The sequence below is a fragment of the Lycium ferocissimum genome, chromosome 10 (assembly GCF_029784015.1).
Source record: "Lycium ferocissimum isolate CSIRO_LF1 chromosome 10, AGI_CSIRO_Lferr_CH_V1, whole genome shotgun sequence".
Lineage (NCBI taxonomy): Eukaryota > Viridiplantae > Streptophyta > Magnoliopsida > Solanales > Solanaceae > Lycium > Lycium ferocissimum.
This window is the reverse complement of record NC_081351.1, coordinates 29,613,018-29,627,573: the sequence shown is the minus strand read 5'-3', so window position 1 is coordinate 29,627,573 and position 14,556 is coordinate 29,613,018. Positions and strand designations below refer to the sequence as shown.

Genomic DNA, 14,556 nt, shown 5'->3' with positions numbered 1-14,556 from the left:
ATGGCGTGCAAAATTGAGCAATTTCGGATATAGTACAAGGGCAAACTGGAACCTTTCCTCCAACGAAAAAAAAAAAAAACTACCAGTATGATCAAACATTAAAAATTAGCAGACACCAAATTTTATAGATACAAGTACAAACCTTCAATCTCTTCATACATGACAAATACAAAGGTTAGGAAGTTACTAAATACACGCCTGGCAAAGCTGAAAAGACTATCAACCAAAGTAACACTCTTGTAATTAGAATCCTGTACGTTAAAAGTGTGTCAAGACTATTAATACAAATCCACGGAGGATATCAGCTATGTCAAACTCAAATGGTCATGACTCATATGTGTGTTCTTCTCAGCAGGGTCCCGGCCTTGTGTATCTGTCTTTACTAACTTCGTTTGTGAATGCTCTTTGACATTATTGTTGTTACATTCATTGTATCTGAAGCATGTAACGAGATGATCATTAAATATCCCTGCCACTTGCATGAATGAATAGACTACTGTTGGTCCCACGCAAACGAAGCCCCTTTTCATCAGGTCCTTGCTCATAAGTTCTGATTTTGGTGTTTTAGCCGGTACTTGACGCGCGTAGCGAAATCCACTTTTTATTGGCTTGTGATTTACAAAACGCCAGCAGTAGTTGCTAAAGGACCCAAACTCCCGCTGAATCTGCACGACCAGTGATTATGCACCAGATGAGCAACAGGTTGTCGAAAAGTTGACATGTTCATACAAAATAATTACACTATTTGTTCTAGTGAAAAGGTTTACATTCTAAAGTTACTATTTACTCTTGGGTGTGTTTTTGGACAATATAGTAAAAATAGAATTAGTTGTTCCTTCTAAGTCTCAAAAATAATAACTTGATTCAAGATTTGAAGCAAGTAAAAAATCCGTCTATATTTGGAAAGAGCGAAGCAGTTTAGGATCAGTTTTGCAACTTCGGGTCTAAAGCTACTTGATAGACCTTCATCAAAAAAAAAAAAAAAAAAAAAAAAAAAAAGGTACTTGATAGACGTTCTTTTTACCTTCTGGAAATGCTTTGCGTTCTCTACAATTGCACGAATCTTTGGATCAGAGAGCAATGACTTTCCACTTTCTGTTAATGACCGCAACCTTTTTTCATTAATATTTGCAAGAGATGATGGATCAAAGTTATCAAACAACTTCCTGCAAGATGCAATCATAAGTAATTTTCAAACTTATGGATATAAGTAAGCTACTTCCGAAGCTTGAGAGATGATCTTTAATAGTGGACCTGAATATGTGTCTCTTATTAAGGATTGCAGGCCATGTCATTTCTGCCAATGCTTGTGATAAGGCAAGTAGTTCATATAGTTTTGTGTCGTCATAAACTGGGTTTCCCCATTCTTCGTCATGGAATGATATATACAGGGGTTCTGCAAAAAAGAATAACAGAGATAGGTTAATGAAGGTTGATTATTCCCCTGATGGAGGGCGGAATTTGCTCCAACAAAATTCTCTTAAAGAATTACTGCAATAGTGTCTCAGTGAAACTAGTGGTCATGATACAATAGCTTTTCAGTCTCAACTGTTTTGGACTTCATTTGTTCATTCTCCATTTTAGAAAGTTAGACAACTTCAAATATTCACCAATTAGCTCCATTAAGCTTCTAGTGATTGCTGGCAGAAGAAAAATGTGAATCTAAGTAGACCAATTAACAGCTACAATCATCATTTGAAGCGGTAGGACAGAAGGTCTTATCAAAACCAAAATCTGCAGATACAATCTACCTATAGTATGAAAAACAAATGAGCGAAGATGTTGTTTCCAGTTATCTATATGCATTAATTATTGTCAAAACAACTACAGTATGAAGTGGCTAAAAACTACCAAAAAACCCCATAATGTCTTACTAGATTCCCGAATTCATCAGGTTGAGAGCTGTCAATCCCCAAGCTCGAAAATTGCAATACATAGATAGGCACACTTCTACTAATTTACAATTTCAAGTTTTCAACCCATATACATTAAGCGAAAAGAATAACAAGGCCCTGGCCCTTCTTTGATGGTTTGGCTTGGCCCATGGCTTGCCATAGAGCAAAGTATATCCTCTGGTCTCCTTTTAAGACTAAACAACAAGAAAATTTGGAAAAAGATCTCAAGACAGATGATTGCCAGAAGAAAACAATCCGTCAATTTCTATTATAATCAAGAAAATAGGAAATTCTGATGTAATAACATAAAAAACTGACATGCATAACCTAAACATTCAAAGTCAAACTGTGATTCAGAACTTATGAACAGATATGAGAAAATATCCATTTCCAAATAAATTCTTCTAGCAACATGATTTTATTGCCAAATCGGAAAAGTTGCCTATATGGATAATACATATGACAACCGATAGTGCCTATTAAAGGTGAAGCACATTAACCTCTAATAAGGGAAATAACATTAAACCTTCTGAGACATAGCCATGTAAAACACAAACTTCCTTGATCCTGCCCCCCCCCAAACCCCACCCCCCACCCCCCAAGCCAGGAGTCAATAGCACCTTTTTTACACTTTCCTTTCTTGGTGATTCAAACCTAACCTCAATGTTGCAGGGAAGAAGCATACAATTTTGTGGTCCTACCAAATCTCAACTTAGCAATATCAGGATGGCCTGTGGAATTACATTTGCAAATGGGTCCCATGCTCTCTTTCCTTTTCAGCTTTTATATTGTTCTTCATCACTATCAGTGAGCAAACGTGCACCAAGTGGTTAATGCCTCTTATAGCAGAAAGTTAGCGGAAGAAATTTGCAAATATAATAAACAAGAGGGTCGTCATTGTTGATAACCTAGGAATTGCTGATGCTTGACTCCAAATAATACCAGCCAAGACTAGAAGATGAAATCATGAACAAGCCTCAAGAACATAGTAATACTACTATAACCTATCTACCAAACACTAAAGACACAAGAAAAAGCAGAACGCGGATTTTGTCAACTCTATGTGTGTCTCTCAAGAGTCAGAATAAGGCAGCACTATTTTTCTTCCAGAAGGAAAAGGAAAATACATTTTCCAAAAGATTGTCCTCCCTATGTTACAATATGAAAGTCCAAACTTTTTATTTTAGCTCAATTCACAATACTTTTGTAGAAAAATGGACCTTGAGCTTAATTTACCTACAAAAGGTAGGTTAATTGGTGAGGATTTCCCAAGGTCATGTACTTAACCAATGTGGGATTCTAACACCTCCTTGCATGCACAAGTCCAGATATTTAGAGCATTAAGTGACATAACATAGGTGGTCAAACATTAGGGATGGGCCTGCCTCTAATATCACATAAGGGAAATGGACCACGGGTCTGAATCAATTCCAAAAACGATTTAGCAAACCCATAGACTTGACCAATGTGAGATCCTAACAACTTCAAAGCAGAAGCATTTTCTTCGAATTACACTCTCTTTGATTTTATTTTTTACTAAACGGGTAGCAATTAATCCATCTTATAGCATAACAACACGCATCCCTATATCAAAGAGTTAAGGGTTGACCATTTGAGTCATTTGATAACCCAGGAGAGGAGGGACGGATGCAGGGTGTTTTCCTTCCTCCTCCAACGTCTGCAGTCACCATGCATCAACTCATTTGCAATAGCCTCAAGGGAGGAAAATTACTAACAAAAGCTTAAGGTCAACTGTCCTTAAACCTGATAACCCTTTTATACAATAAAAGTTTGGACCATTGACGCAATATTGCATCTTTACTTCATTATAAAGATCAAAACTTGCTTCCCAATTTAGATCAGTCACTATTACCTCTATAGATATAATCCTCCCTATTAGAGTTGATGTTCTGTATTTAACTTCCTTATCATTTATAAAACATAACTTTCTTTGTCCTAACCAAGTTCTTTAATCATCAGTTTGGATCTGGGTGAACAGAATATATTGCGTAAATTAGTGTCTTTTCTATGAAATCACCAACTAAATTGACACTTTTCCCCAACCTTAACACTAATATCTCACGGTCTGCACTGCCGACTTGGTATATTAGCAAACTTTGAAACCACTGCCGACTTGGTATATTAGCAAACTTTGAAACCCCTGCTCAATGGAGGAACAAGTTGTATCATGGCTAGTCCAATGAATAAAGATGAGGATGTAACAAGAGTAGTTAGAAGAAAAGGGTCATTTATTTATACTTAAATAAAATCAATCTTAATTGTCTAAGCACTTGATGGAAGAGGGATTGCAGGAATCAGAAGATGGAAATTCTAGAACTTGCTAACATAAAGAGGAAAGTCACTCTTTTGCGCCTTGCATCGACTCTTTATTAACAGAACTTGACCGAAGTGGTCCCGGTGCATTGAGAACAGGAATTTATGGGCTTGAGTGAAGCTAAATTCGAAGGGTGAGCTAAACTTATAAAAAAACTCTAAGAGTCCTCGTCATTATCCAGGATAAACCTTTTTCTCAGGAAGGTAAACATGCAGGATAAACTTGTAGATGTTACATCTATTTTTGTAGATGAAGAAAGTATTAGACTAAAAGATCCTTCATTCCAAACCCCTAGGACTTAACAAGTAAAACAGTAAAGATCAAATAATTCCAACTCAAATGGAATGCACTAATTATGAAAATTTGTATATAAATTTGTAATTTGCCAATGAAGGAGTGACCTATATTCTGCTCATTGGATGTTAGGTAACATACGAGTTGCATTTTATACATTAAGAAAACCAGAGATCAGATCATCAAGTTCCTTTTGTTCACTATGGAACTGCTGGAAGTTAGTCCCCGACCCCCACAGGCCTTTCAAAGAATATCAATCTACCAGGCCCCAATCCCAAATCCATTAAGAGTCCACTATACAGATATTTCGGAACACTTTGCTATATTCCGGTCCATTTGTTAGATACTAAATAATACGCCTTATTCTAAATCTCCCACTTATCCCTACGCGTCCCAATATCTTGCATTCACGCACTATGATTAAATACGAACCAACAAACCATCCTCGTTAAACTTCGAGCAATCCTGTTATGTAATTATCATTATAAACTATGGGTTGGAGCTACAATCATGTCTATGGATTCGGCATAACCCAATCAATAGCTGGCCCAGACTCTGTATTTGTGTTTAAAACTTCACTTAATAACAACAACAACATACCCAGCCTAAAAATTCACTTAATGTGTATTAATAAATTATTCAGAACCAAGTAAGTTGTCCTTTCTAGAACTCATAAACTTAAAATTTCTAATTCCGCCTCGAAATAATAAGCTTGTAATTTAGTTTCGCACTCTGCAATCAGTGGCAGAGCCACATGCATACACCACTTTGCTGGGAAAATTACACTGTGTAGATACGTAAAAATAACTTCTTTTTTTTAATGTATATATATCATATGTTGAATCCCCTTTATTTCTTCGTATATTTACTTTTTCATATTTTGACACCCCTTTGTAAAAATCATAGTCTCCACTGGCTGCAACTGAACATAATTCATTAAACTCAAACTCGAGAACACGTAAAGTGTCCACCTTTGCAATTCTGTCACACCACACATACACAACAAGAAACGTAACATCAAAAAATGAGGTTAAAAATTCAAAAATTACCCGAGTTAGTTGTTATCCAATCACAACGTTTAACCGGAACTGAAACCACTGAAGACAAAGACAAAGTTTCAACTCCATGATGAGGAAAAACTTTAGCAGGTTTTTTGGTCCTTTCAACAACTCTTCTCTTTGAATTCACAATTTTCTTAATTGACGTGTCCGATGAAGAGCTATCAACTGATCCATTACTCTGCAAGGGCAAACTTGTCTTTGGCATTCTAACAGGTTTCTTCATTCCTTCCTTGTTTCTTTTCTGTTCTTCTGAATCTCTGACCCGGTTCCCACCCGGCCCGAGTATTTTTCGGAGCTCCGGTGAAGACGACATTGTGGAAATAGTGAGATAATATTCGAAGGCTGAGACTATTGTTGAATGTAGAAATGGTGGGAGAGTAGTAGTGGAGTGTGAAGAGAGACAAGTAGAGAAGAAAAACGACTGAATAACGGACGAATGTTTTTGAAGGTTTTATAAAAACGGAAACTGTTTGGAATTTAACGTTCGGTGATAGTACTACTTTTGACGTGTCGGATGTTCTTTCCTTTTGGGGGCTTTAGACGGAAATGTTGAATTTTACTGATTTCCCCATTTTGCCATTCTTTGAAAAAAAAAAAAAAAAAACTTATTATTATTAAGTAGACATTTGCTAAACTAATTAGACTGCTAATAACCAATTTGATTTTTTAAAGTCTATTGATAATAGAATAAGAACTTGATTAATATTTCTTAAGAATAATGCAAAATGCAAATTGAACAAGTAAAAGGTAATGAAGAAAATAATATATTTCAAATTTAACTTTTTAAAAAATTGGAAAGAAAGAACAAAAAAAGGATATTTGAATTACACTCACACTTATTATGTGAAATACTGATATAATAATTTGTAAGTTGTTGTGATATATTTGTCTTTAGGTTTTGCACTTTATGTTTTCTCTCTCTTTTTGTTATCATTTCATATTTGAGGAGGAAGAAAATTAATCAAGTAATAAACGGCATACTATTATTAGACTTTGAACTCATAATATTGCACGATATGTAAAATCAAGCTCGAATTTGCTCTTGGGCGATCCTTCAATTAACCAAGATGGAATATAGTTGTAAATTGTCTTGCACTCAATTTTGTGATTTAAACAAAAAAGACCAACTCAAATATTATTCTACAAAATATCAGTTTCTGAAATCAGTTATATTCTTGATTCATTAAATTATATGATGTTGAGAGTCTTTTAGAAACCGTCTCTCTACCTCCACGAGGTAGGGATAAGGTCTGCGTACATCCTATTCTTCTCATACTACACTGGTGAAATTATAATGGGTATGTTATTATTTGTTGTTTGTATTAAACAATATAACATTATGGGGAGGGCAAAATAAGAATAGCAAACGAAGCTTGGAAGGAACAAATTAGGCTGAAGGAAGCAGTTGAAGACTCATGTCTTATTCAGGCAAAGAGTCACATTCAGTTGGTTTCAAAAGTGGGAGTTGGTTAAAAGACGATTCCCTTACCGTTACGGAAAGAATACAAAGCCCACCACGAAAAAATGGGGGACCAATTTTCAGGCGCAACGGCTATGTAGTCCTTGTTTACCCAGTCAATTTTGGACTGTAAAGTAGAATGGGCCTTCAGTCAATCCCAATTGGGGCAGCCTACTGGTAAGTTGGCTGGTTTTATCCCTTTAATCCACTTCCCTTTTCCGATATCAAGTCTTATGGTTTGAGTAGAAAAAGGAAATGTTTTGATTTTAAGAAAATATATTAAACGATGGATTAATTGTAGTGATCATGAGATTACTAAACTTGCACTCTATAGACTATGATTAACAAATTTAACTTCTTTGGCCTGTGAATTATTACCTTGACGATGCACATACCATCTAGTTTGAATAATAAAATAGATTTCTCGACTTATTTAACAATTCATTATAAATCTCTCTGTTATCATATAACTATTAAACAGATGCTTTAAACGTGACATGTCAACAAATTATGCCGACGTAACTTCACAAATACTCTAAAGCAGGTGAATCTTCTTTCCCTATTGTCTAGGTGATGTTTTTTTGTTCAATTAGTTGGTATTCAAAATTTACTGATTAATTTAAATTCGAGTCATGTAACACCTAATAAAAGTAACGCTCCTTGATAAGAATTTCTTCATTCTCGAAATATCTAGTAGAAGGTCATTGATAGAATTTTGTCGGTATGATCAAACTAATGACTAAATAGCCTGATTGGCACCTCTTTTTGTTCGTTTTGGCATCCCAGCCCCCTTACTCAAAGGGATTTCATCGAAACACCTGAATTTCTTAAAACTAGTATTTTGAACAATTGTGACCGCTGACCAAGCTTATGTTGTTTATTTTAAAGTTCAAATATTTAGATGAAACCTCATGGTGCATCAGGCAAATATCAAAATCGAGCAAGTAAATATATCAATACAATTAACCTAAATTAATCTTCCATGTGAGTCTTAAACAAATGTGTAAAGAAAAAAAAAAAAAAAAAAAGAACTCCCTTTGTCCCAATTTATGTGATATAGTTCAAATTTTGAGAGTCAAATAAAAATTTTTTTTACTCTGATTTATTCATATGCCCCTTGGATATTTTTGAAATTATTAATTATTGTGACATATAATACTCCCTCCGTTTCAAAAAGATTATCTTACTTTCCTTATTAGTTTGTCCCAAAAAGATTATTTTTATATTTAAAAATAATTTAACTTTATGAGATGATTTATAGCCATACAAATATCTAAGGCTTTTTTTGAAACACACATTTCAAAAGTCCTTCTTTATTTCTCAAATTATGTGTCAAGTCAAACTAAGATAATCTTTTTGAGACGGAAGGAGTACTTTTTATGTAACTTCTAAATATGTAAGTATTTTTAAAAAGCTTAAAGATTGTATATTCAAATTTACAGTTAAAATAAAAAAGATTGACTCTCAAAATTTGAACGGTATAGTATAAATTGGGAGAGAGGATTAAATCAAGGCCAAAGTCATAGATGAACCCCTGAACTTGTCCTGATTTTCCATTTAGATCCTTTAACTGAAACATTGACCATCTGGACCCTCGAACATAAGATAAATTGTCCATTGGAACACCTCGTGCCCCGGGCACACGCATGTACGATAATCGCTTTAAACGGTAAAGAGACCAAAATTTTTTTTTAAAAAATTTTAATCATTAAAAATTAATTTTAACAAAAACTCTATTTTAAAATCTATTTAAATAATTAAAAAAAATTGAAAACCCGAACCCATCCTCACCGATAGCCCACTTTGCCACTGCTGCTGCTGCATCCGCCGCCGCTCCACTTCAAAATCTATTTAAACAAATCTCCGACGAAAAACGGCACCATTTTTTTTAATTATTTAAATAGATTTTGAAGCGGCGGTGCCCGGCGGCGGAGGTAGTGGTGGTGGCGGTGAAGGGGTTATTGGAGAGGATGGGTTGGGTTTTTCAGATTTTTTTTAAAATTATTTAAATAGATTTTAAAATTAATTTTTCTTAAAATTAATTTTTTTTGTTGACATGGCTTATTTTTATTGGTCTATTTTTTCATGTCACAGCAAGTGTACTGCATGCATGTGCCAAGCTGGCACGAGGTGTTCAAATGGCACAGTTTATCTTATGTTCGAGGGTTCGGATAAACGTTTCGATTATTTGAAAAATGGACAAGTTCAGGATCCATCTATGACTTTGGCCTTAAATCAATCTATATATAATTTAAAGCTAGGTATAGACAATCCTATGTGGCACCTCTCTATGGCCTCCATTGACATTTATCTTTTTTCTCCTTTTTTTGCCTCATTTTTTTCAATTATTTTTTAAAAATTTCACCTTCATAACTCACACCTCTTCATTTTCATAACCCTCAAATGCTTAATGTGTGCATTTATGACACCTTATTGTGCTCCCTCATATTCATTTCATCAGAAGTTACCTATTTATCAAGGACAAACTGCTGGCTTAGAGTAAAAGTATTCTAACTCCCTATAATTTTCACATTCACGATCTTTGTAAAAACTTATTCATAGACCTAGCTCTGGTGGTAATAAGTTGCATTTGATGATATATGTGTCTGTTTATCCAGAAAAAGTTGGGAGTCGATAGAGCATTGACACTAATATGTAGCACCGGTACTTTCTACATGATAATTTATTTGAAATAGTATGTATCCCATCTCTAATCTATCATTGAGTATCTTTTGTTCATATGATCCTATACGATCTGTTCATTTAGTACAATGCATCCTTTTCTTTGCATTTAAATGTACATATTTTGATAGAAAGGGTAGATAAGAGGACTAACGTTATATATATATATATAAGATGAAGGTTAGCTTCTTTTCCCCAATTAAGATGATTGTCCTCTGTCATTGTAAAACTACAAAAGGTATATGATGCTTTTATTTGGATTCGCTTTCTGTTTGTTTATTTATATGTATTTTTTCTCTATACATTTGATTTTGTTAGTATTTATGCCTCACATTACATTAAAAAAAAAAAAAAAAAAACTGGCATTATAATTTTTCTATATCTTCTATATCAATAAGGTTTCCCACATCCTGGCTTCGAGTAGGCCGTATCGCAGAGATAGAAAGGAAGACCAGTAGAAGATGTTGTTGTTGCTAACAAGGGCTTCAAATCAAGGGTTCAAATACGTGTGCTTTCTTCATATGAATTCCAGAATGTCAGCGAAATGCAAGCAAATCTATTTTTTCTATTTCATCTAGATTTAATTTCAAAATAGATTAGTATTCTGTAAATATAATTTATAGTCCCAGATGTACTAGCACTGCATCTTTGATGCAGTCATCGATTTTCCGAGCGGTCACAATTGCTGGGAGCAAAGATATTTATGACAAAGATTTATTGATTTCCTTCCTTCTTTTTTCTACCGTTTTCTTCTTCTAAAATGCTAAAAATTTGGGTTCTTTTACACTGGTCAGAGGCTGCCCATAACCGGGGTTTTTAAAAGTCTTTATGATGGAAAGAAGGAAAACTGAAAATTAACTTCTATCACTTAATAATAGAATTTAAAAGGTGTACACATATATGTTCTCTTTACCTTTCTTTCTCCCACCTCTCTACCCTAACTACTACTATAACCGCTTAAAATTATTTCTCTTATGACTCCCCCATTGATTCATTAAGTCTACATCAGTTTGCAATCCCATGCAACTTAAATTCCCTATAAGTTCTCTATTGTCGGTGTTCCGTGCTTGCTGCTGCTTGGGGAGTATGTATAACTAGTGGTTTGATTGCTATCACCATCCAAATTTATCAGTGTAAGCTTTTGCAAGGCCAATTCTATATATGGTATTGTGGCTGTAATTTTTCAAAGAAAGCCTGAGAGTGTGCATTCTCCACAGAATAATAATGCACCAGAGTCTCTCAGGTCCATGAATGGAAGAGGAAAAAATCATGCCCCATTCTGTTAGATCAAGTGACACCTCTCTAAAAAAACAAATATGTTCGTGTATCTAATACTTATATAATTAAACCATCAATCATGATTAAAAAGAAATAATCATGTAGTAAAACTACATGCGCTCCCACGTTAAAGTATAAACTTTTTTTTTTCCTTTATACAATAATTCTAACAATGAAAAGTGCAATTCATTAAGCTCAAATTCTAATAAGAATTATATATTTGTGACTTGATTAATACTTATATAGAGTTATTTCTTATCGGCATTGAAAGAAGACGTCTATTTTCCATCCTACAACTATAAATAGTCATAATCGGAAAAAGGACGAGAATTCTACGAAGAGAAAGAGAGTCGTGGATCAAACGCATAGATTTCTCTACAAGCCTAAAAGATTCAAGCATTCAAGTATTTCTCTAGAAGTTCTAGAGATCAAGACCCGCATTCAAGATCAAGCTCAAAATTTCAATTCAAGTAAAGTCAAGATCAAATCCATTAAGTTCAAGATCAAATTTATCTTATATTCGTAAGAGATTATGTAACGAAATCAAATACAAAAGATTGTTGCATATTTTACTTTGCTTGATTATTATTTTTTGACGCGAATTTTTATTGTCTACAAATGAATAATAAATAATTTATTTTTATATTTGGATTGAAGTTAAAAAAATCTTAAATTCAATAAAATTTATTAAACCGCGCGAAGCGCGGATAAATTCCCTAGTTACACTATTATCATCAGGTACTGATAATTGGCACATTTCTCAATATAGATAGAAAAAAGAGTCAGTAATCAGCACTGACGTCATAATGGAGATAAATATGAATATGGGCCACTGGGCCAGACCCGTTTAACACTTTCCCGGCGAACTTTTTCCCCAATTCATCAGCAAACAGTTGACAATTCACCGAATTCCGATCTCCATGGAACCCAAAACTTCCCCTATCTCCTCTTCACAACCCAAACACCAAAACCCTAACCCTAAAAACAAAGATTTCCTAATCCATCTCGAAGCTTACCTCTCCAAACGTGACGGCGTTGACAAATTACTCAAAATCACCCGTTACGCAACCAAAATCATCCTCTCATCTTCCGTTATCCCTGACTCCGTTCCGTTATCTCACCGTTTAAAATCCTTCGAATCAAACGTTGGTGTTAGCCGTAAAGCATTTCGTTTAGGGAAATTCGTGCAAGACGTTAATGCACTCCGTTTAGCTTCTGTTAGTTCAAAAGAAGAGTTAATATTAACGTTTTTAGCTTATGGTGGTGAGGGGTTGTATTATTTTGTTGAGCAATTTGTTTGGTTGGGTAAAGCTGGGTTAATTGATAAGAAGAATTTGAGTAATTTACAAAAGATTAGTGCTTGGTGTGAGTTTATTGGGTATATTGGAAGTGTGAGTTTGAAAGTTAGGGAGTTGAGAAATATTAAAGAAGATGAAGAGTGTTTGCTTTCGACTATTGAGGTTTCGATTATTAGGGGAATTGGGTATGCTGAGGAAGAGGAGAGATTGAGGAAATTGAGGTTTAAAAAGTTGATGAAGAGATTATCAGTAATTCAAGATTTTGCTGATGGGTTAATGTGTTTGGCTGATATTAGGGATGGTAAAGGTTTGCTTTCTGCACCGTTGTTGTTGTCGTCGGCGGGGTTGTTATCAGCTCTTATTAGCACACATAAGAATTGGATTTCTTGCTGATCTTGGATAGTTGGATTGGAGTTATGATTTGTGCTTAATCAAGTGGATTAGTTAGTGATAAAGATTCGTTTTTTAAAAGAAATGTAATTTGTTTTCACCCAAAATAAGAAGGGAATAGGGAGGTATACAATATGTTATGTTATCCCATTGCAGATAGAAATTTCTATCTGAAAGATAGTTACTTTGTGACTCATAATAATTTTCTTTGATAATGAAAGTTTCTGGCTTTTGATAGTTCTTTAAGTTTTTCTATTTCAGCTAGTAGCTGTTTCTTGTACTTGGTTTCGCAAGTTTGCTTATAGCTGTTGTATACTTAGCAAAATCTCGATTTTTCAGATGAATTGTGCTATTTTTTTTTTGTACTTGGTTTTGGCAAGTTTTCTTATAGCTGCTGTTTACATAGTTTGAAGCTGGGTTAATTGATAAGAAGAATTTGAATAGTTTAGCGAAGATTAGGGCGTGGTGTGAGTGTATTGGGTATATTGGAAGTGAGTTTGAAAGTTAAGGAATTGAGAAATATTAAAGAAGATGAAGAGTGTTTGCTTTCGACTATTGAGGTATCGATTATTAGGGGAATTGGGTATGCTGAGAAAGAAGAGAAATTGAGGAAATTGAGGTTTAAAAAGTTGATGAAGAGATTATCAGTAATTCAAGATTTTGCTGATGGGTTAATGGCTTTAGCTGATATTAGGGATGGAAAAGGTTTGCTTTCCGGACTATTGTTGTTGTCGTCGGCGGGTTTGTTGTCAGCTCTTATTAGCACACATAAGTATTGGATTTCTTGCTGATCCATAGCTGGATTTGGAGGTATGATTTGTGCTGGAAGTTTATGTCGTTTTAGGATTAGTTAGTGATAAAGATTCGTTCTTTAAAAAGCGATGTAATTTGTTTTTCTCCCCAAAATAAGAAGGGAATTGGGAGGCATACAATAGATGTGGTGTTATCTGATTGCAGATAGAAGATTTCTATCTGAAAGATAGTTACTTTGTTACTCATAATAATTTTTTTTTGATAATGAAAGTTTCTGGCTTTTGATAATTCTTTAAGATTTTCTATTTCAGCAGTAGCTATTTCTTGTACCTGGTTTGGCAAGTTTGCTTATAGCTGTTGTTTACTATGGCAGAACCTCGATTTTGCAGATGAATTATGCCCTTCTTCTTCTTTTTTTTTTTTTGGTTCTAATCTTGCTTGTAGGGGAATTGATGCGGTCGATGCAGTTAAAATTTCACCCTCTTCCTTTTAGAATATTTGCGGGCTTTAGCGAGAGAATTTGCTACTACTTAAGCTGTTCTTGCTCTGGTGATGCATGAAGCTATCTATTTGATGCTAGATATACCTTTTCTCCATTCAGATTAGTTATTCTCTGATATTGGTTCTGAACCTGTTTTCTGGACTGCGAAATTTAGCTGTATCCTTACTTCATTTTAAAAAAATCAGTTGTATCCTAAAAGCAACCTTAGCCCAAGAAATCAAAATCAAAAAACTAACACTTAAACAAAAGGAGCTAAAAGAAAGAAGAGAAGAAGAACAATTGGCTGGCACCTATAAAATATGTCCTAAAAGATAAATTATCGAGTAGTGGAATAAAACAGGCATGATGGAGCGGAATGGCTATAGAGGAGTCATATACCTCCAATTAGTAAACTCATATCCTGAAAGCATCTTGAAATTCTCTCTTGTATTTTACTGATTAAAAGAAAAGAATTTATCTTGTTATTCCAATTGCATCCACCATCAAATTTGAGATGCTTCTTGTCACCATCAAATTTGAGATGCTTCTTGTTCTTACTATTTTGGGCTCTGCAAGTATGTGACTGTTATCAAGAATATAATCTTTCAATCCAACAATAGTTGTTTCTGA

General features: G+C 34.4%; 2 protein-coding genes across 2 annotated transcripts; one reads left to right on the top strand and one right to left on the bottom strand.

Moving 5' to 3' along the window:
• Window positions 1–94: 94 nt before the first annotated feature.
• LOC132033268 (uncharacterized) lies at window positions 95–6,003 on the bottom strand. Its single transcript, XM_059423193.1, has 4 exons — window positions 5,574–6,003; window positions 1,255–1,396; window positions 1,025–1,166; window positions 95–665 (listed from the first exon to the last, which is right to left on the bottom strand). Exons 1-4 carry the CDS (start codon window positions 5,896–5,898, stop codon window positions 306–308), a joined length of 969 nt encoding a protein of 322 aa, XP_059279176.1. The 5' UTR covers window positions 5,899–6,003; the 3' UTR covers window positions 95–305.
• A 5,727-nt stretch (window positions 6,004–11,730) lies between these two features.
• Window positions 11,731–12,929, top strand: LOC132033277 (peroxisomal membrane protein 11A). Its single transcript, XM_059423207.1, has one exon. The coding sequence runs from the start codon at window positions 11,925–11,927 to the stop codon at window positions 12,693–12,695; it is 771 nt and encodes a 256-aa protein (XP_059279190.1). The 5' UTR covers window positions 11,731–11,924; the 3' UTR covers window positions 12,696–12,929.
• Window positions 12,930–14,556: the final 1,627 nt, after the last annotated feature.

Excerpts from the sequence above, each read along its gene's own strand:
- LOC132033268 (XM_059423193.1), bottom strand. The coding sequence starts at position 5,898 with ATGTCGTCTTCACCGGAGCTCCGAAAAATACTCGGGCCGGGTGGGAAC. Across the intron at positions 1,397-5,573 it reads TTGGATAACAACTAACTCGG|AACCCCTGTATATATCATTC; the intron begins GTAATTTTTGAA and ends TCTTTTTTGCAG. Across the intron at positions 1,167-1,254 it reads AATAAGAGACACATATTCAG|GAAGTTGTTTGATAACTTTG; the intron begins GTCCACTATTAA and ends TGCATCTTGCAG.
- LOC132033277 (XM_059423207.1), top strand. The coding sequence starts at position 11,925 with ATGGAACCCAAAACTTCCCCTATCTCCTCTTCACAACCCAAACACCAA.